At 39.4% G+C, this 20,458-nt stretch overlaps 1 protein-coding gene and 1 non-coding gene across 3 annotated transcripts in view; both read right to left on the bottom strand.

Moving 5' to 3' along the window:
- Positions 1 to 20,458, bottom strand: part of Usp37 (ubiquitin specific peptidase 37) — a 105,816-nt gene that overhangs the window by 54,584 nt on the left and 30,774 nt on the right. For both annotated transcript variants that reach the window (XM_045146754.1, XM_045146755.1), the window contains exons 8-13: positions 19,978 to 20,075; positions 15,408 to 15,492; positions 9,743 to 9,904; positions 6,524 to 6,655; positions 6,243 to 6,366; positions 3,822 to 4,012 (exon numbers count right to left, since the gene is read on the bottom strand). In XM_045146754.1, the coding sequence (XP_045002689.1) occupies positions 3,822 to 4,012; positions 6,243 to 6,366; positions 6,524 to 6,655; positions 9,743 to 9,904; positions 15,408 to 15,492; positions 19,978 to 20,075 (792 nt within the window). The remainder of the gene's footprint in view (positions 1 to 3,821; positions 4,013 to 6,242; positions 6,367 to 6,523; positions 6,656 to 9,742; positions 9,905 to 15,407; positions 15,493 to 19,977; positions 20,076 to 20,458) is intronic.
- On the bottom strand, positions 14,254 to 14,355 carry LOC123460473. The gene has a single exon (XR_006637029.1). It is a non-coding gene; the product is annotated as a U6 spliceosomal RNA (small nuclear RNA).

Here is a 20,458-nt window from a genome sequence, read left to right as displayed (position 1 = left end):
AACATATATGCACCTAACATGGGGGCTCCCAAATTCATCAAACAAACACTATTAGAACTAAGGTCACAGATAACACCAAACACAGTGGTGGTGGGTGACTTTAACACCCCACTCTCACCAATTCACAGGTCATCCCGGGAAAGAATAAACAGAGAGGCATCTGGACTAAATGAGGTCATAGAAGGAATGGACCTAACAGATATATACAGGACATTTCATCCAAAGGCTGCAGAATATACATTCTTTTCAGCAGCACATGGAACATTCTCTAAAATAGACCATATATTAGGACACAAAGCAAATCTTAACCAATTCAGGAAAATTGAAATAATTCCTTGCATTCTATCTGACCACAATGGAATTAAACCACAAATCAGTAGCAAGAAAGGCTATAGAGCATACACAAAATCATATAAACTGAACAATACACTACTAAATGATGAGTGGGTCAATGAAGAAATCAAAAAGGAAATCAAAAAATTTATAGAGTCAAATGACAAGGAGAACACAACATACCAAAATCTCTGGGACACAATGAAGGCAGTTCTAAGAGGTAAATTTATAGCCTTAAGTGCCTATATTAAGAAATTAGAAAGGTCGCAAGTAAACGACCTAATGCTTCGCCTTAAAGCCTTGGAAAAAGAAGAACAAGGCAAACCAAAAATCAGTAGATGGGAAGAAATAATAAAGATTAGGGCAGAAATTAACGAAATAGAAACAAAAAGAACAATCCAAAGAATTAATGAAACAAAGAGTTGGTCCTTTGAAAAGATAAACAAGATTGATAAACCCTTAGCAAATCTGACCAAAAGAAAGAGAGAAGAGACACAAATTAATAAAATCAGAGATGAACAAGGTAACATCACAACAGATTCCAGAGAAATTAAAAAAATCATAGGGACATACTATAAAAGCATATACTCCACAAAGTATGAAAATATGAAAGAAATGGATGTTTTCCTTGATCTATATGACCTACCTAAATTAAATCAAAATGAGATTAATCACTTAAATAGACCTATAACAAACATGGAGATCCGAACAGTTATCAATAATCTCCCAACTATAAAAAGCCCAGGCCCAGATGGATTCACTGCTGAATTTTACCAGACTTTTAAGGAAGAGCTAACTCCATTGCTTCTTAAGCTTTTCCAGGAAATAGAAAAAGAAGGAATTCTACCAAACTCCTTCTATGAGGCCAGCATCACCCTGATACCAAAACCAGGCAAAGATAGAACAAAAAAAGAAAATTACAGGCCAATCTCCCTCATGAACATAGATGCAAAAATTCTCAACAAAATATTGGCAAACAGAATACAAGAGTATATCAAAAAGATCATTCACCCTGACCAAGTAGGCTTTATCCCAGAGATGCAGGGATGGTTCAACATACGCAAATCTATAAATGTAATACATTACATAAACGGGTTGAAGGACAAAAATCACATGATCATCTCATTAGACGCAGAGAAAGCATTTGACAAAATCCAACATCCCTTCATGATAAAAGTCCTACAGAGACTGGGAATAGCAGGAACATATCTCAATATAATAAAGGCTATTTATGACAAGCCTACAGCCAACATATTACTAAATGGGGAAAAACTGGAAGCTTTTCCACTAAAATCAGGAACAAGACAAGGGTGTCCACTGTCCCCACTTTTATTTAATATAGTTTTGGAAGTCTTAGCCATAGCAATAAGGCAAGAGACACACATAAAAGGGATACAAATTGGAAAGGAAGAAATCAAGTTATCATTATTTGCAGATGACATGATTCTATACATAAAGGACCCTAAAGACTCTACTAGCAAGCTGTTAGAGCTGATCAAAACCTACAGCAATGTAGCAGGATACAAAATAAATACACAGAAATCAGTAGCCTTCATATATGCTAACAACAAACACACAGAAGATGAAATCAGAGAATCACTCCCATTCACAATTGCATCAAAAAAAATAAAGTACCTTGGAATAAACCTAACCAAGGAAGTAAAGAATCTATACAATGAGAACTTTAAAACACTCAAGCGAGAAATTGCAGAAGACACTAGAAAGTGGAGAAACATCCCTTGTTCCTGGATTGGAAGGATCAATATCGTGAAAATGGCAATCTTACCTAATGTAATCTACATATTTAATGCAATCCCTATCAAAATTCCAAAGGCTTTCTTCATGGAAATAGAAAAAACAATCCAAAAATTCATTTGGAATCACAGAAGACCTTGAATATCTAAAATAATACTGAGCAACAAAAAAGAGGCTGGTGGTATCACCATACCTGATTTTAACCTATACTACAGAGCCATAGTAACAAAAACAGCATGTTACTGGCACAAAAACAGACATGTAGATCAGTGGAACAGAATAGAGGACCCAGATGTAAGCCCAAGTAGCTATAGCCACCTGATATTCGATAAAAATGCCAAAAATACTCATTGGAGAAGAGACAGCCTCTTCAGCAAATGGTGTTTTGAAAACTGGATATATATCTGCAGAAGGATGAAAATAGATTCTTCTCTCTCGCCATGCACAGGAATTAAGTCCAAATGGATTAAAGACCTTAACATCAGACTGGAAACTCTGAAACTGCTAGAGGAAAAAGTAGGGGGAACCCTTCAACATATTGGTCTTGGCAAAGACTTTCTGAATACAACCCCAATTGCTCAGGCAATAAAACCACAGATTAACCACTGGGACCTAATGAAATTACAAAGATTTTGCACCGCAAAGGACACAGTTAAAAAAGCAAAGAGGCAACCTACAGAATGGGAAAAAATCTTCACCAGCTATATATCTGGATTAATATCTAGGATATACAAAGAACTCAAAAAGTTAAATAATAAGGAATCAAACAAGCCAATCAAAAAATGGGCTATGGAGCTAAATAGAGAGTTCTCAAAGGAAGAAATACGAATGGCATATAAGCATCTAAAAAAATGTTCTACGTCACTAGTCATCAGGGAAATGCAGATTAAAACTACATTGAGATTCCATCTCACTCCTGTCAGATTGGTCACCATCATGAAAACAAATGATCATAAATGTTGGCGGGGATGTGGAAAAAAAGGAACCCTTCTGCACTGCTGGTGGGAATGCAATCTGGTCCAGCCATTGTGGAAAACAGTGTGGAGGTTCCTAAAACAGCTAGAGATTGATCTACCATATGACCTATAGCACTCCTAGGCATGTATCCAAAGGACTCATCTCATTTCCTTAGAAGTATGTGCTCAACCATGTTTATTGCTGCTCAATTTATAATAACTGGGTAATGGAACCAGCCTAGATGTCCCTCAACAGATGAGTGGATAATGAAGATGTGGCACATTTATACAATGGAGTTCTACTCAGCGGTAAAGAAAAATGAAGTTATGAAATTTGCAGAAAAATGGATGGACCTGGAAAGTATTATACTAAGTCAGGTAACCCAGGCCCAGAAAGCCAAGCGCCACATGTTCTCTCTCATATGGATCCTAGCTACAGATGACTGGGCTTCTGTGTGAGAATGAAAATACTTAGTAGCAGAGGCCAGTAAGTTGAAAAGGAGACATAAAGGGTGGAGAAAGGAAGGGAGGAGGATACTTAATAGGTTGATATTGTATATATGTAATTACAATGATTGTAATGGGGAGGTAATATGAAGGAGAATGGAATTTCAAATGGGAAAGTGTGGGGGTGGGGAGGGAGGGAATTACCATGGGATATATTTTATAATCATGGAAAATGTTAATAAAAATTTAAAAAACTAAAAAAAAAATTAAAAAAACTAAAAAAAAAAAAAAAAAGGAACAGGTAAAAAGGTTTGCTTGGATGCTACTTACGCTTTACAAATGATGGAGTGCTGAACCTCAAACTCCAAATTAGTAATAACGGGGCAAGTGTATACTCGGGTAGCTGAAATATCTGGTGAGTGCTCTTCTCCTAGAAAGGGTTCAATCTTCCAAGTTTTATTCAGTTTTTCCATATCCTCCTTGAGCTGGTCTAAGCACTGACTTAAAAACTCATGAGCATCCTAAGAAGGTAACAATATCTAACATTAGAACAAAACATTTCTTGTCATAGTAATGGCTGATCAAATTGTGATTTACATACCTTAAGGTTCCCCCAAAGGCAATCAAAATCACTCCCTCTCACAACTAAACAATGTTAGCAAACTAAGAAAACCTACCAGCAAAAACAAAAGTTTATATTCTTAACACATTTGTATTAGCAGAAATAACTAAACAATTATTCAGATTTAAAATATGGTAAAAATAAAGCCAATGGTGGTGGTATAAGCCTATAATCTGGGTTCCACAGCAAAATCCTATTTAAAAATTTATAAATAGGGCTGCAGAGATGGCTTAATGGTTAAGGTTCGAGGCTTGATTCCCCAGGACCCACATTAGCCAGATGCACAAGGAGGCGTACGCATCTGGAGTTTGTTTGCAGTGGCTAGAGGCCCTGGTGCACCCATTCTCTCTCTGTCTCTCTGCCGCTTTCTCCCTCTGTCTGTTGCTTTCAAATAAATAAACAAAAATTTTAAAAAATGAAAAAGAAGCTTCTAATAAATAAATAGAGCCAGGCCTGGTGATGCATGCCTTTAATCCCAGGCAGAGGTAGGAAGCCACCCTGAGACTTCATAGTGAATTCAGGTCAGCCTGGGCTACAGTGAGACCCTACCTTGAAAATAACAACAACAATATAATAATAAATAAACAAAGGTGTCCCATCAAACTGCCTTCTAAATAATTGATAGTTATCTCCATAGATTAGTGCTGTTTTCAGCTTTGGTCAGAGAAGGTTCTAACTGCAGTGGGCAGCAGCTACAACAGTCTCATAGTTGGTCAAAGTGCTGATAGTAACTACTATTGTGTGCTCACCTCTAAATCTCCCACCTATATCATTCTTTCAAGGCTCAGGAAACATTGTAGAAGAGGAGGTGGAAAGAATGTTAAGGGCCAGAAGATGGGGAAAGAGAGCTGTGGCATGCTGTCCTCAGACACGACCCTGCATTCACGAGCTCTGTAAGTTGTGTTACCTGCACATTATCTGGCCCATGAACATTCTGTAATAGATGGGGAAGAGGCTCATGAGGCCCACCCCTTAGTGAGGAGCTATGCAGTTACTGGTTGCTGGAGGAGAGGGAGACATTTTCTTAAGTGGTACAGACACAGTTGCCCATGATAGGAGAGAATTCTCTAGCCATGCTCTTGAAAGCAACCCTAATTAAACTCAGTGGATCACCAAAAAAAAAAAGACAGAAGAAGAAATTCATTGAAGTAGTAATAGTAGCAGGAGGAACTCAATTGGATGAAGGGGCTGAATGGAAGGGGACAAAAGAAGGTAATGAGGTTAAATGTAACCACATTATATACATGTATAAAATTGTGAAAAAAATAAATTTAATTTAAAAAATAAACACAGGAAGATACTATAGGATAGGAAGTGGTATGCTCAAAAGCATGCCATGCATGCGACCTGCTAGAGAATGTCCTCCAGTCAGTATTACTGTCTAAGAAACTGGTTGTAAATGATGTAAGGAAGCTTATAAATATTCAAAATGATCAATCTATATTAATATTAATTATTAATTATTATTAATGATCAATCTATATTAATCAGCCCGACTCAACCTTTAAACAGCATATCTACATAAACAAAAAATTTTTAAAGATGTAAAAATGAAAAAATATATATATATATGCATATGTTTGTGTATATGTATGGCTTGGGATGTAGATCAGTTGGTAGAGTACTTGCCTAGCATGCAAGAAGCCCTGGATTCTGTCCCCAAATAGTACATAAAACAGGCATGGTGTTACATGGCTGAAATCCCACCAACAGGAGGTAGAGGTACATAAATTAGAACTTCAAGAACTTTAGCTACATACCAGGCCAGTCTGGGCTACACAAAGCTCTGTCTAAATAAATAAATAAAGTGTTTTTTAAAAAGTATAAACTGGGTGTGGTGGCACACACCTTTAATCCCAGCACTTGGGAGGCAGAGGTAGGAGGATTGCCGTTGAGTTCAAGGCAACCCTAAGACTACACAGTGAATTCCAGGTCAGCCTGAGCTAGAATGAGACCCTACCTCGAAAAACCAAAAGAGTCATACTGAACTTTACCATAACGCCACAGACTTTACAACCTACTGTTGACCACACTATACAAATTATATCTGAAAGTAAAAAAAAAAAAAATCAGGTTATATATTAAAACAATTTTCATTTCCTAAAATATTTAAACCAATTAGTACTCACATTCTGCATATAACCAGAGAATCTCTCTGCTGTAGATGAAATGGCATTTTTAACCTTCTTTAGTAAATCCTTTTTGGTCTCTGAATTACAGACATCTTTTTTAACAAGCAAGAGTGCAAAGCGTCTGATGAGTAAGACAAGATTAGCACATGTTAAAAAACGGCAGTTAACATGGTATTTTAAAGACTAATCATTTAATACTGACACAGAAAATTTTAAGTGCCCCAAATCCCATTATTCTAAAATCAATGAAGTCAACTTAGCAAACACGTTAACATTACCTGATCAGTGCATTGAGAGGAATTTTCTTCCATGGGATACCTTGCTTGAGCAAGTCATTTGCAAATGACTGGAGTGAAAACAGAGACTGTAAAATAGCATTCATATAGCATGTATTTCCCAAGTTGGAGAATCTGAAAAAGTTAAAAAAATAGTAAGTGTTTGATGTATGTTTAGCATTACTTCATAAAGGATTTTCTTTCCACTTTGGCATGCATTAGAATGACCTAGACAGCTTGTTAAACTACAAATTTCAGAAAGCCCTAACCCCAGAGCTTCTGATTCCATAGGTATGGACAAAGAGGAGACAATAATGTACATTTCTAACTAGTCAGTTATTAGAAGAAGTTGGTGTGCCTGATCTGATGAGAACTACCACATTCTAACAAAAACTCAAAATTAGCCATTTTCCATCATGCTATGTCATTACCATTCTTTTGGTAATAACAAAAAAAAAAAAAAAAAGATATATGTGTGTGTGTGTGTGTGTGTGTGTGTATTTGTAGGCAAATGTATTAACCACTGAGCCATTTCTCTAGCGTTCATTACTTTATTTGGGGGGGCTTTTTGAGGTGGGGTTTTGCTCTAGTTTGCAGCAGATAAAGGCCCTGGTATATCCATTCTATAAAATAAGTTAATTAAAAAAATAAAAAGGGTTCTGGCATGGTGGTGCACACCTTTAATCTCAGCATTTGGGAGGCAGAGGTAGGAGGACCACCATGAGTTCAAGGCCATCCTGAGACTACAGAGTGAATTCCAGGTCAGCCTGAGTGAGAGTGAGACTCTACCTCAAAAAAGCCAAAATAAATAAATAATAGTAAATAAGTAAAATAGGGCTGGAGAGATGGCACAGTGGTTAAAGTGTTTGCCTGCAAAGCAAAAAGACCACAATAAATTTCCCAGGAACCACATAAACCAGATAGATACACAGGGTGGCACATGTGTCTGGAGTTTGTTTGCAGTGACTGGAGGCCCTGGCACACCCATTCTCTCCCTCCCCCCCTCAAATAAATAAAAAAATATTAAAAATAAAATAGCCATTAAAAATATGTGGGGCTGCCGGGTGTGGTGGCACACGCCTTTAATCCCAGCACTCGGGAGGCAGAGGTAGGAGGATTGCCATGAGTTCAAGGCTACCCTGAGATGAGAGTTAATTCCAGGTCAGCCTGGACCAGAGTGAGACCCTACCTCGAAAAACCAAAAAAAAAAAAAAAAAAAAAAAAAAAAGTGGGGCTTAAATTATTTTTTATTTTTTTTTTTTTATTTTTTATTTTTTTTTTTTTTATTTTTATTTATTTTTTTTTTTTTAATTTTTATTAACATTTTCCATGATTATAAAATATATCCCATGGTAATTCCCTCCCTCCCCACCCCCACACTTTCCCGTTTGAAATTCCATTCTCAATCATATTACCTCCCCATTACAATCATTGTAATTACATATATACAATATCAACCTATTAAGTATCCTCCTCCCTTCCTTTCTCCACCCTTTATGTCTCCTTTTCAACTTACTGGCCTCTGCTACTAAGTATTTTCATTCTCACACAGAAGCCCAGTCATCTGTAGCTAGGATCCCCATATGAGGGAGAACATGTGGCGCTTGGCTTTCTGGGCCTGGGTTACCTGACTTAGTATAATACTTTCCAGGTCCATCCATTTTTCTGCAAATTTCATAACTTCATTTTTCTTTACCGCTGAGTAGAACTCCATTGTATAAATGTACCACATCTTCATTATCCACTCATCTGTTGAGGGACATCTAGGCTGGTTCCATTTCCCAGCTATTATAAATTGAGCAGCAATAAACATGGTTGAGCATGTACTTCTAAGGAAATGAGATGAGTCCTTTGGATATATGCCTAGGAGTGCTATAGCTGGGTCATATGGTAGATCAATCTCTAGCTGCTTTAGGAACCTCCACACTGTTTTCCACAATGGCTGGACCAGATTGCATTCCCACCAGCAGTGCAGAAGGGTTCCTTTTTTTCCACATCCCCGCCAACATTTATGATCATTTGTTTTCATGATGGTGGCCAATCTGACAGGAGTGAGATGGAATCTCAATGTAGTTTTAATCTGCATTTCCCTGATGACTAGTGACGTAGAACATTTTTTTAGGTGCTTATATGCCATTCGTATTTCTTCCTTTGAGAACTCTCTATTTAGCTCCTTAGCCCATTTTTTGATTGGCCTGTTTGATTCCTTATTAGTTAACTTTTTGAGTTCTTTGTATATCCTAGATATTAATCCTTTATCAGATATATAGCTGGCGAAGATTTTTTCCCATTCTGTAGGTTGCCTCTTTGCTTTTTTCACTGTGTCCTTTGCGGTGCAAAATCTTTGTAATTTCATTAGGTCCCAGTGGTTAATCTGTGGTTTTATTGCCTGAGCAATTGGGGTTGTATTTAGAAAGTCTTTGCCAAGACCAATATGTTGGAGGGTTTCCCCTACTTTTTCCTCTAGCAGTTTCAAAGTTTCCGGTCTGATGTTAAGGTCTTTAATCCATTTGGACTTAATTCTTGTGCATGGCGAGAGAGAAGAATCTATTTTCATCCTTCTGCAGATATTTATCCAGTTTTCAAAACACCATTTGTTGAAGAGGCTGTCTCTTCTCCAATGAGTATTTTTGGCATTTTTATCGAATATCAGGTGGCTATAGCTACTTGGGCTTACATCTGGGTCCTCTATTCTGTTCCACTGATCTACATGTCTGTTTTGCCTTTAATCCCAGCACTCGGGAGGCAGAGGTAGGAGGATTGCCATGAGTTCAAGGCTACCCTGAGATGAGAGTTAATTCCAGGTCAGCCTGGACCAGAGTGAGACCCTACCTCGAAAAACCAAAAAAAAAAAAAAAAAAAAAAAAAAAAGTGGGGCTTAAATTATTTTTAAAAAAGAAAAAAGCTAGGCATGGTGGCACATGTCTTTAATCCCAGCATTTGGGAAGCAGAGGTAGGAAGGTTGCTGTGAGTTCGAGGATAGTCTGCTACTACAGAGTGAGTTCCTGGACTAGAGTGAGACTCTAACTCAAAGCAAAAACCAAAACAAAACAAAACAAAAATGTGGGTCTGGAGAGATGGCTTAGTGGTTAAACACACTTACTTGAAAAACTTGACAACCTGGATTTAATTCCCTTTCATTATTATTTTCAATAAGCATAAATGAATAGAATTATTTCAAGAGAAAAGAAAAAGGAAGAGAAGAAGACAGAATTTACCAACCCCTGTAGTTGTTGCTGTTGATGAGAGATAAAGGGCACTCTTGGTTTGTTCCAGCCAGTGTAGTCCTGGTTACACTGGAGTTTCTTAACAGAAAGAGGAGATGGCTGAGGAAGAAATCCCAAACTTCTTTTGGCAGAGGGAGTTTGACTTGAAATATTACTCCTAAAAGAAAAAAAACAAAGGGCAAAAAAATTGTTTTCATAACCATTTTTCCTTTATAGATTCAGAGAAGTCATTATCTAATAGAAAGCTCTCAAACTTAGGAAAGAAATGGTAACAATAGACACTGGGAGAAAAACTCAAAAATGTTAAATTAATAAGTCTGGATAAAGAGGTAAAGAGGTTTACAATCTAAACAGTCCAAATAATTACTTGAAAAAAGCTATATAGTTTCACTTTTATTTATTTTCAATTCAATTCAATTATTATTATTATTACTTTAGTTTTTGGTTTTCCAAGGTAGGGTCTCACTCTAGCCCAAAATGATATGGAATTAACTATGCAGTCTTAGGGTGGCCTTGAACTCACAGAGGTCCTCTTACCTCTGCCTCCTGGGATTAAAGGCGTGTGCCACCACACCCTCACTATAGAGAGAATGGGCATACCAGGGCCTCCAGCTTTTGCAAACAGACACCCGATGGCTGAGCTTCTCTATCTATCTGGTTTTAAATGGGCAGCCAAGCACCTTAACCACTGAACCATCTCTCTAGCCCTGTTTACTTTTTAGACAGGGTCTCTAACTGAATCTGGAACTCACTAATTTGGCTAGAGTAGCTAGTCAGCAGGCCTTAGAGATCCACCTGTCTTAGCCTCCCTAATGCTGAATGATAGAAGGGTATTATCACATGCAGCATTTTTATGTGTGTGCTAGGGATCTGAACTCAGTCTCTATATTTGCATGGTAAGTGCTTTTTACACCCAGCCATCAACTCAGCTCCAATTTGTTTCTTACTAAGGATTTATTTTCTTTCTGGTAGCCTACTATTTTTTTTCCTTTTACCCATTCTCCTCTACAAAGTGAATTTATTTAATACTTATTACTTGGTATTTGTTGAGGTTTTCCAACATGAGGTGTCTTATCAATATCATCTACTAAGAAGCCCAACTTAAATCTCTTCATTGTATTCCACAACTATGCCTTGCTGCCAAGTGGTGACTGGTTATCGCTGTCCTGTACAGCCTTTATCTTGGAGGTACATAACTCTTGATACAATGCAATTAACACAAAACCAGACACTAATTCCTACAAGTCTCATTTTTGTATGCTGGCTCTTCTCAGGGAGCATCTAACACTAGCACATGAATAGTTCCGACCACAGGAATTTATACAGGAATGCTGTGTCCTGAGTCCTAGTTTAGAGAGCTCTTCTAGATACAAAGCTTTATATCGCCTATTATGTTCCCAATCTCATCTCATCTCAGTTTTGAACCCCAGCTTGACACTTGATTCTAGCCTGTATTTTCCATGTGGTTTCTAGGTTTAGCCTTTGTCAAATAATATTTTTGTATCAATCTGGATATTATCATATTTTACAATTCTTCAGTATTCTTTTTTTGTTTGTTTGTTTTATTTTTTCTGTTTTTTGAGGTAGTCTTGCTCTAGCACAGGCTAAGTTCACTCCGTAGTCTTGGAGTAGCCTGAGACTTCATAGCAATCTTCCTACATTGGCCTCCCAAGGGTTGACTAGCCTCTTTCTAACATTAAAAAAAGACATTTTATTTTTGTTTATTTATTTGAGCAGGGGTGAGAGAAAGACAAAATATGAATATGGACATGCCAGGGCCTCCAGCTGCTGCAACTTAACTCCAGACATATGTGCCACCTTGTGCATCTAGCTTACACAGGTCCTGGGAAATGGAACCTGGGTCCTTTGGCTTTGCAGGCAAACTCCTTAACCACATCCAGCCCTAATTTTTAAATTTTTTTTTTTTTTTTTTTGGTTTTTTGAGATGCAGTCTTGCTCTAGCCCTGGCTGACCTGGAATTCACTATGTAGTTTCAGGGTGGCCTTGAACTCATGGCAATCCTCTTACCTCTGCCTCCTGAGTGAGTGCTGGGATTAAAGGTGTGCACTACCATGCCTGGCTACCTAACATTTTCATATGGAATGAATGTGCTTTTTTATTTTTATTTTTTATTTATTTATTAGAGATAGAGAGAGGGAGAATAGGCATTCCAGGGCCTCTAGCCACTGGCAAATGAACTCCAGACACATGTGTCTCTATGTGCATCTGGCTTACATAGGACCTGGAGAATTGAATCTGGGTCCTTAGGCTTCCCAGGCATGCACCTTAACTGCTAAGCAATCTCGCCAGTCGTTTCCCCTCTCCCTTTTCTTTTATTGAGGGAGGGTTTCACTCTAGTCCAGGCTGACCTGTAGTCCCAGGCTGGCTTCAAACTCATGGTGATCCTCCCTACCTCTGCTTCCAGAGTGCTGAGATTAAAAGTGTGTACCACCATGACCAACCATCAGTCTATCCTTTTCTTTTCATTCTTTTGAGAAGAAAGAGAAACAGAAAGAATTGGTGCACCAGGGCCTCAGCCACTGCAATCAAGCTCCAGATGCTTGCACCACCTAGTGAGCATGTGTAACCTTGCCTCACCTTTGTGCATCTGGATAATGTGGGATCTGGAGAGTAGAGCATTGGTCCTTAGGCTTTGTAGGCAAGTGCCTTAGCTACTAAGCCATCTCTCTCCAGCCCCATTATTCTCTCTCTCTCTCTTTCTCTCTCTCTCTCTCTCTGTGTGTGTGTGTGTGTGTGTGTGTGTGTGTGTGTGTATTGCTGTTGCTGTTTTGGTTTTTTTTGAGGTAAGGTTTCACTCTAGTCCAGGCTGACCTGGAATTCACTATGTAGTCTCAGTGTGGCTTCAAATTCACAGCAATCCTTCTACCTCTGCCTCCACAGAGTACTGGGATTAAAGGCATGTGCCACCATGCCTGGCTCCCATCATTCTATTTTTAAAAATATTTTTAATGTCTGGGCATGGCGGTGCATGCCTATAATCCAAGCACTAGCGAAGTAGAGGTAAGACTAAAGGAGAAAGAGGATAAGCTAGGTTCTCTTAGGCAGTTTTAGTTAGGAATTGAAGCCCAGAGAAATCTGATGCCACCTTGCCCTAGCATGAATGAAACTCATGTCTGATCCACAACAGCTACAGTGCCCCCTACTGCCCATAGTCTAGCATGCTACTTAGACAGGCAGCCTTCACTACACAAGTGGGCAGGTTCTGAAGCCTATTCCTTTAAATCTACAAACCAATCAGGTCTTCTCCTTTATATACCTGATGACAAAAGAATACATTAAAAAATTTTTTTTTCGAGGTAGGGTCTCACTCTGGCCCAGGCTGACCTGGAATTAACTATGTAGTCTCAGGGTGGCTTTGAACTCATGGCAATCCTCCTACCTCTGTCTCCTGAGTGCTGGGGTGAAAGGTGTACTCCACCATGCCCAGCAAAAGAATACATTTCAATTGACTATAAAGGCTGCTTTCAGCCTTCTTTTGCTCTCCCTGACTCTTCTCACTCTGGTCACAGGGTTAAATATGAGTATGGTTCCCCCAACCTAGGCAAGCCGGGCAGGGCACAGCAGACTACTGCTTCTTTGCCTGGGTGGTTTTATTCTTGCCTCTGCACTACAGTTTGGAGTAACTTACTTTAATTACATTTATTATCTTCTCTGGTCTCTGAATTTACCACATGCATATTTCCCTTACATTGCAAATCTACCACGTGGGTGCTTCATCTAATTCTAGGCCTAATACCTGCCCAATTTCTCTAAACTTGAGATAATCATGGGTGTAACTCCCTTTACTACTTATTTCTCCTCTAAATTTCTTGGTCTCTCCTTTGATATTTTCTCTGCTAGTCTTCCTTAAGCCATCATCATTTGCACTCTTAACTTTTTTCCATGGATGTTATGGGTGTTCCTTCTAAAGCTCCCTACATAAACAACTAAATTCTCTCTTCCACATATTTATTTTCTAAAAAGCTCAATTTTTCTTAAATGAATCTCACATATTATGCTGTGTTTCCACAAGTGTGTCTCTCCTGCCTCCCATGTGCTTATGACTCTGTTCTAGCTTTCTTTCTAGACCCCAATTTTCCTTAAATAAATACCACAATTTGTAATTTCTCCCTAACTAAACTTAATAATTCATAATTTATCCTTTTAAAGTCCATCTTTATTAATTCTTTATTAAAGAGAAGACAGGACCCCAAATTGGGGTTCATAAACTTGAGGATCCCTCCAAAACCCAAAAAATCCTGCACCAGGATGATTACTGTGAGTTTGAGGCCACCCTCTGACCACATAGTGAATTCCAGATCAGCCTGGACAAGAGGAAGACCCTACCTGAAACACCCCGACCACCAAAAAAGTTTTCATTGGCCAGGCGTGGTAGCCCACATCTTTAATACCAGAAGTCAGGAGGCAGAGGTAGGAGGATTGCTGTTAGTTTGAGACCAGCCTGGGACTACAGAGTGACTTCCAGGACAGTCTGGGCTATAAGGAGATCCTATGAAACGCTTCCTGAATTTGCATGTCATCCTTGCACAGGAGCCATGCTAATCTCTATCATTCCAATTTTAGTACATGTACAACTGAAGCAAGCACAATAAAATATCTTTATTGGGACAGGCATGGTAGCATACACCTTTTATTTCAGCTCTCAGAAAGGTGAGGCAGGAGGATCACTGTGAGTTCCAGGCCAGCAGAGGACTACAGAGTGAATTCCAAGTCAGCAAAGTACATACATATGAATGAGGAATGATTTGGGAGATGAAGAATCTAGTGATGTAGAGTTGGTAACATTGCCAGTCACAACCATCAGCTTCAGTACAAATCTATGTAGACCTTTTATTGGTTCTTGATAAATCTTAAGCACAGATAAAACTAAAATACTTCTATAATAGCTAGAGGGATGGCACCATGGTTTAAGACACATGACTGAATATGGACCAGATGTGGTGGCACACGCCTTTAATCTCAGCACTCGGGTGGCTGAGGTAGGAGGATCACCATGAGTTCGAGTCCAGCCTGAGAGTACATAGTGAATCCCCAGAGAGCCTGGGCTAGAGTGCAACCCTACCTCTAAAAGAAAAAAAAAAAAAAAGCCTGAGAGCCTGGAGTACAATTCCCCATTACCCACATAGTGCCAGATGCATAAAGTGGCACATGTGTCTGGAGTTTGTTTTCAGCAAGACAAGAGACCCTGGCATGCTCATTCCATCCTTCACCCTCCTCTCATTTTCTGCTTGCAAATAAATAAATTAAGAATATATGTCTTTATGCCAGGCGTGATGTTGCACGCCTTTAATCCCAGCACTCGGAAGGCAGAGGTAGGAGGATCACCCTGAGTTCGAGGCCACCCTGAGACTGTATCAATTCCAGGTCAGCCCGGGCTAGAGTGAGACCCTACCTACAAAATAAGTAAAATTAAGCATACATACATGCCTTTAATCCAGGCACTTGACAAGGAGAGGTAGGAAGAACACTGTGAGTTCAAGGCTAGCCTGGGACTACACATGTGAGGTCTGGGTCAGCCTGGGCTAGAATGAGACTCTAACTCAAAAACAAACAAACAAAATACAAGGCTTAGCTTGTTTTATCATTCAATAATGAGAAAAGAAAGAACTCCTGAAATAGGCATATAAAGCAACTCGTACCTGTCTAGGTTAGTACCACCAGAAGAGTAGTCCTTGGGTCCAGCTCGACTACTATAAAATGATGAGGACTGCAAAGGTAAAGGCCCTGCAAACACATGAACAAAGGAAGCTTTAACACCAAATTCAACTATTCAAGTTCATCTAATAAAAACATTATACAATTGGGCCTGTTTAATATTGAGCTTTTTTCCCCTTTATCATTTCCCTCCTACCAAACTATACAATTTCCTCTTCTAGTTTCTAATCACATTTAAAACTTAGTTTTCCAGCTGGGCATAGTGGTGCACAACCTCAGGAGGCAGAGGTAGGAGGATCGGTTCTGTTGAGGCCAGCTAGTGAATTCCTGATCAGTCTGGCCTAGCACAAGACTCTATATCAAAAATCTATAAAAAAGCAAAACAAAACAACAAATGAACAAACAAAAAATGTAGATGTTCTAGCTGGGTGGAGCATACCTTTAATCCCAGAACTCAGGAGGCAAAGGTAGAAGAATCATTGGGAGTTCAAGGCCAGCCTGGGACCACAAAGAGTGAGTTCCACCTCAGCCTGGGCTACAGTGACACCCTACTATATTGTGACCCTTGCCTTTAATCCCAGCACTTGGGAGGCAGAGAGAGGAGGATCGCTGTGAGTTTGAGGCCACCCTGAGACTATATAATGATTTCCAGGTCAACCTGAGCTAGAGTGAGACCCTACCTCGGGGGGCGGGGGAGGGAGTTAGTTTTACGGACTTCTATACCTGAAATTGTTCAACTTTTTCCACTGATGGCACCTTTTCACCTGAGAAATCTTTACATGACTCCAGGTATATAACACAGGCATACAAATCAAATATTTACTGATAATAAATCATAAATTTATTTAAAAACAAGTATTTCTGCAGATGTGTGGTGCACACCATTAACCCCAGTACTTGGGAGGCAGAGGTAAGAGGATTGTTATGGGTTGAGGCCAGCCTGAAATTACATAATGAACTCCAGGTCAGTCTGGGCTAGTATGAGACCCTATCTCAAAAAAAAGAAAAAGAGGGCTGGAGAGATGGCTTAGCAATTAAGTGCTTGCTTGTGAAGCCTAAGGACCCTGGTTTGAGGCTCGATTCTCCAGTACCCCACATAAGCAAGATGCACAAGGTGGCACATGCATCTGGAGTTCATCTGCAGTGGCTGGAGGACATGGTGCATCCATTTTCACTCCCTCTCTCTACCTCTTTGTCACTCTTAAGTAAATAAATAAGCAAATGAATGAAAAGGATTTTCTGGGCTAAAGAGATGGCTCAGTGGTTAAGGTAAGCACCTGCAAAGTCAAACCCGTGTTTGACTCTCCAGATCCCATGTAAGCCAGACTCACAAAACGTGAAGCAAGCACAAGGCCACACACGTCCACTAAGTGGTAAAAATATCTGGCGTCCAATTGCAGTGAGTGAGGCCCACATAAGGCAGATGCACAAGGTGGTGCATACATTTAAAGTTTGTTTGCAGCAGCTGAAGGCCCTGGTGCACCCAATCTGTCTCTCTACCTGCTTCTCTCTCTTTTGCAAACAAAGTAAATAAATTTAAAAATAAGTTTTAAAATCAAACATCCTAGTACGCTATAATATCAATCAACTATCAATCAATCAATCAATCATCTATAGCTCTGCTTGCAAATAAAAAAAAAAAGGAACAGAGGGCTCAAAAGGTGGCTCAGTGCTTAAGGTTCTTACCTACAAAGTCTAACAACCCATGCTTGATTATCATCAAGAACCTACGTAAGCCACATACTCCATCCATCCATAACATCCATCCATCCATTGGCTTGTAAATAAACAAATATATATATTTTAAATGGAATGGGCCAGGTATGGTGGCACACACCTTTAATCCCAGCACTCAGGAGGCTATGGTAGGATTAGTACGAGTATGAAGCGAGCATGAGACTACACAGTGAATTCCAGGACAGCCCAGGCAAGACTCTAACCTTAAAAAAAAAGGGGGGGGGGGAGGGGGAGGACTGAGAGATGGCTTAGTGGTTAAGCGCTTGCCTGTTCAGCCTAAGGACCCAAGTTTGAGGCTTGATTCCCCAGGACCCATGTTAGCCAGATGCACAAGGGATCACATGCATCTAAAGTTTGTTTGCAGTGGCAGGAGGCCCAGGCATGCCCATTCTCTCTCTCTCTCTCTCTCTCTCTCTCTCTCTCTCTCTCTCTCTGTTTGCCTCTTTCTGTCTGTTGCTCTCAAATAAATAAATAAAAATGAACAAAAAAATTTTTTTAAAAATACAAGGGCCTTAGCAGTTAAGGCAGTTTGCCTGCAAAGACAAAGGACCTCAGTTTGATTCTTCAGGACCCATGTAAGTCAGATGCACAAGGTGGCACCTGCATTTAGAGTTCATTTGCAGTGGTTGGAGGCCCTGGCATGCCCATTCTCTCTCACTTTGCCTCTTTCCCTCTCTGTCACTCTCAAATAAGTTAAAAAAAAATTGGCACATGCATCTGGAGTTCATTTGCAGAGGTTGTAGGCCCTGGGATGCCTATCCTGTCTCTTCTGCTTGCAAATAAATAAATAAATAAGAGTGATGGGATCAAGGAGTCTTAGACCAAGGTTCCAGGAAAAAGGACAAGGAAGCAAGGCAACATAGTAGGATGAGAGTCCTGGTAAGGAGATCCCAAGAGGCCAAAATGTGAAGCTTTAAGGGTGAAGCCTAAGTTGCAAAGGAGACCCCAGGATGGTAGAGATGTCAAGAATCTACAGTATCTGCCAGTGAGAGCTGCAGACACACAAGAGAGCCCATACATGTATACTGAAGTTCTGATACGCTACCACATGTCCCAGAGACATAATATGCAATTGTAAGATATGTTTACACTGCTAGAATTCAGTCTTGTTTGGTCCAGTCTTTCTTTATTATGCCCCATTTCTCCTTTCTGAAATGGGAAAATTTACTTAGTGGCATTATATATTAGAAGTACATAAAAACCTGTGGTTTTGATTCAAAGGGCTCACAGATAACTGACTGCTTCAAGTCTTAGTACAGATTTTTGGATTTCATAGACAGTCCTGAGACAAGTAATTATGGGGACCTTTGAAGTTGAACTGACTGAATTTTTGTAGAGTATCAGTTTATAGAAATCACAATGTTAGCTTGCTATAAGTTGAGATAATATTCAAATAAGTATTGGATATGATATTGATCTCTGATGATAAAACTGTTGTAAGAATAGAAACACATGACACAAAAATTCATGGACAGACTTTATTTTTTGTAAAAAAAAAAAAAAAGGTTATAAGGCAAGCATAAATAAGTGGTTTATGCCATAACTTTAAGACTGTCTAAACAGTATTTTCTAAGAAGTAATAATACTGATGAATTATTTTTAGATATTTCATTATTTTATTTTGAGAGAGACAAAGGGAAATAGAGAATGGGCACGCCAGGGCCTTCAGCCACTGCAAACGAACTCCAGATGCATGTGCCACTCACTGGGTGCATCTAGCATATGTGGGCCCTGGAGAATCGAACATGGCTTCTTTGCCTTTGCAGGCAAGTACCTTAACTGCTAAACCATCTCTCCAGCCCTGAACTTTTGTTTTGTTTTTGAAGGTGCAGTCTTGCTCTAGTACAGGTTGACCTGGAATTCACTATGTAGTCTCATGGTGGCCTTGAACTCATGGCAATCCTCCTACCTTTGCCTCCCAGGTACTAGGATCAAAGGCATGCGCCACCATACCCATTAATCTGATGAAGTTTAATTTCAACCATTTTAATTCCTCTGGCTCAGTCAATGATTCAGGAACTTCTTTTTCCTTTTAAATATTTTATTTACTTATTTGACAGATAAAGAGGGAGAGGGAGTGAGAGAATGGCACGCCAGGGCCTCCAGCCACTACAAACTCACTCCAGACACATGCACCCCCTTATGCATCTGGCTAACGTGGGCCCTGAGGAACTGAACCTGGGTCCTTTGGCCTTGTAGGCAAAGACCTTAAGTGCTAAACCATCCCTCCAGCCCTGGTTGAGGAACTTTTGGCAATAAAAGTTTAATTTTTATTTATGTAAGAAAAAGTGGGGGGGGGGGGTTGAAGAAGAAAGAGAATGTGTATACCAGAGCTTCCAGCTGCTACAAAAGAACTCGAGACACATGTGCCACCACCTAGTGCATCTGGTTCACATGGGTCCTGGGGAATCGAACCCAGGAATTTTTGCTATGCAGCCAAGTTCCTTAACTGGTAAGCCATCCTCCTAGTCCCAAAAGTTTGATTCTATGGAGCCAAATAGAGGAAAAAGAAGGTAAAGCCTGAATTGTTTCAAATATAGAAGTGTCTTTATATTTTGTTGTTTTGAAATAAGGTGTTATAAGTCCCAGGCTGGCTTTGATCTCCTGATCCTCCTGCACCTTTTTAGTGCTAGGATTACAAGTGTGCACCTTTATAATGAAAATATTTTGGTCAATTACTCGGTACAAGGTAGTAACCATTAAGTCCTATTAAATTATGCACTATTCCTGAATAATGTACACAAACAGACCCCAGTGTACATTTGTATTCCCGGTTCAGTACAGCACATCCATTAAAACTTAAGGACCAAAATTTACCTGATGTCCGATTTTCTTCTGACTGTTTCAGGCTCAGCTGCTTTTCTCTACTGCTGGTTAAGTACTTTCTTGATGGATCTGTCATAGCCTTGTTGTTCCTACAATTAATAATTGTCCATTAATATAGTATGAGTATATTGATTTTTTTATTTTAAACAGCTATCATTAAAAATTTATATTTGAAGTGTCATGAGGTCAGTGAATTGTTAACAATTATAAAAACGGGCTGGAGAATTGGCCTAGCGGTTAAGGAGCTTGCCTGAAAAGCCAAAGGACCTAGGTTCAATTTCCCAGTACCCACATAAACCAGATGCACAAGGTGGTGCATGTGTCTGGAGTTTGTTTGCAGTGGCTGGAGGCCATGGTGCACCCATTCTCTATCTGCCTCTCTCTCTCCCTCTCAAATAAATAAAAAATATTTTTAAAAAGAATTATAAAAATAATCTTTCATTACCAAGCCAACAACTAATAAGACATTTGA

The sequence above is a fragment of the Jaculus jaculus genome, chromosome 4 (genome assembly GCF_020740685.1).
Source record: "Jaculus jaculus isolate mJacJac1 chromosome 4, mJacJac1.mat.Y.cur, whole genome shotgun sequence".
In the NCBI taxonomy this organism is placed as follows: Eukaryota; Metazoa; Chordata; class Mammalia; order Rodentia; family Dipodidae; genus Jaculus; species Jaculus jaculus.
The sequence above is the reverse complement of the archived record's forward strand: the minus strand, read 5'-3'. Positions and strand labels throughout refer to the sequence as shown.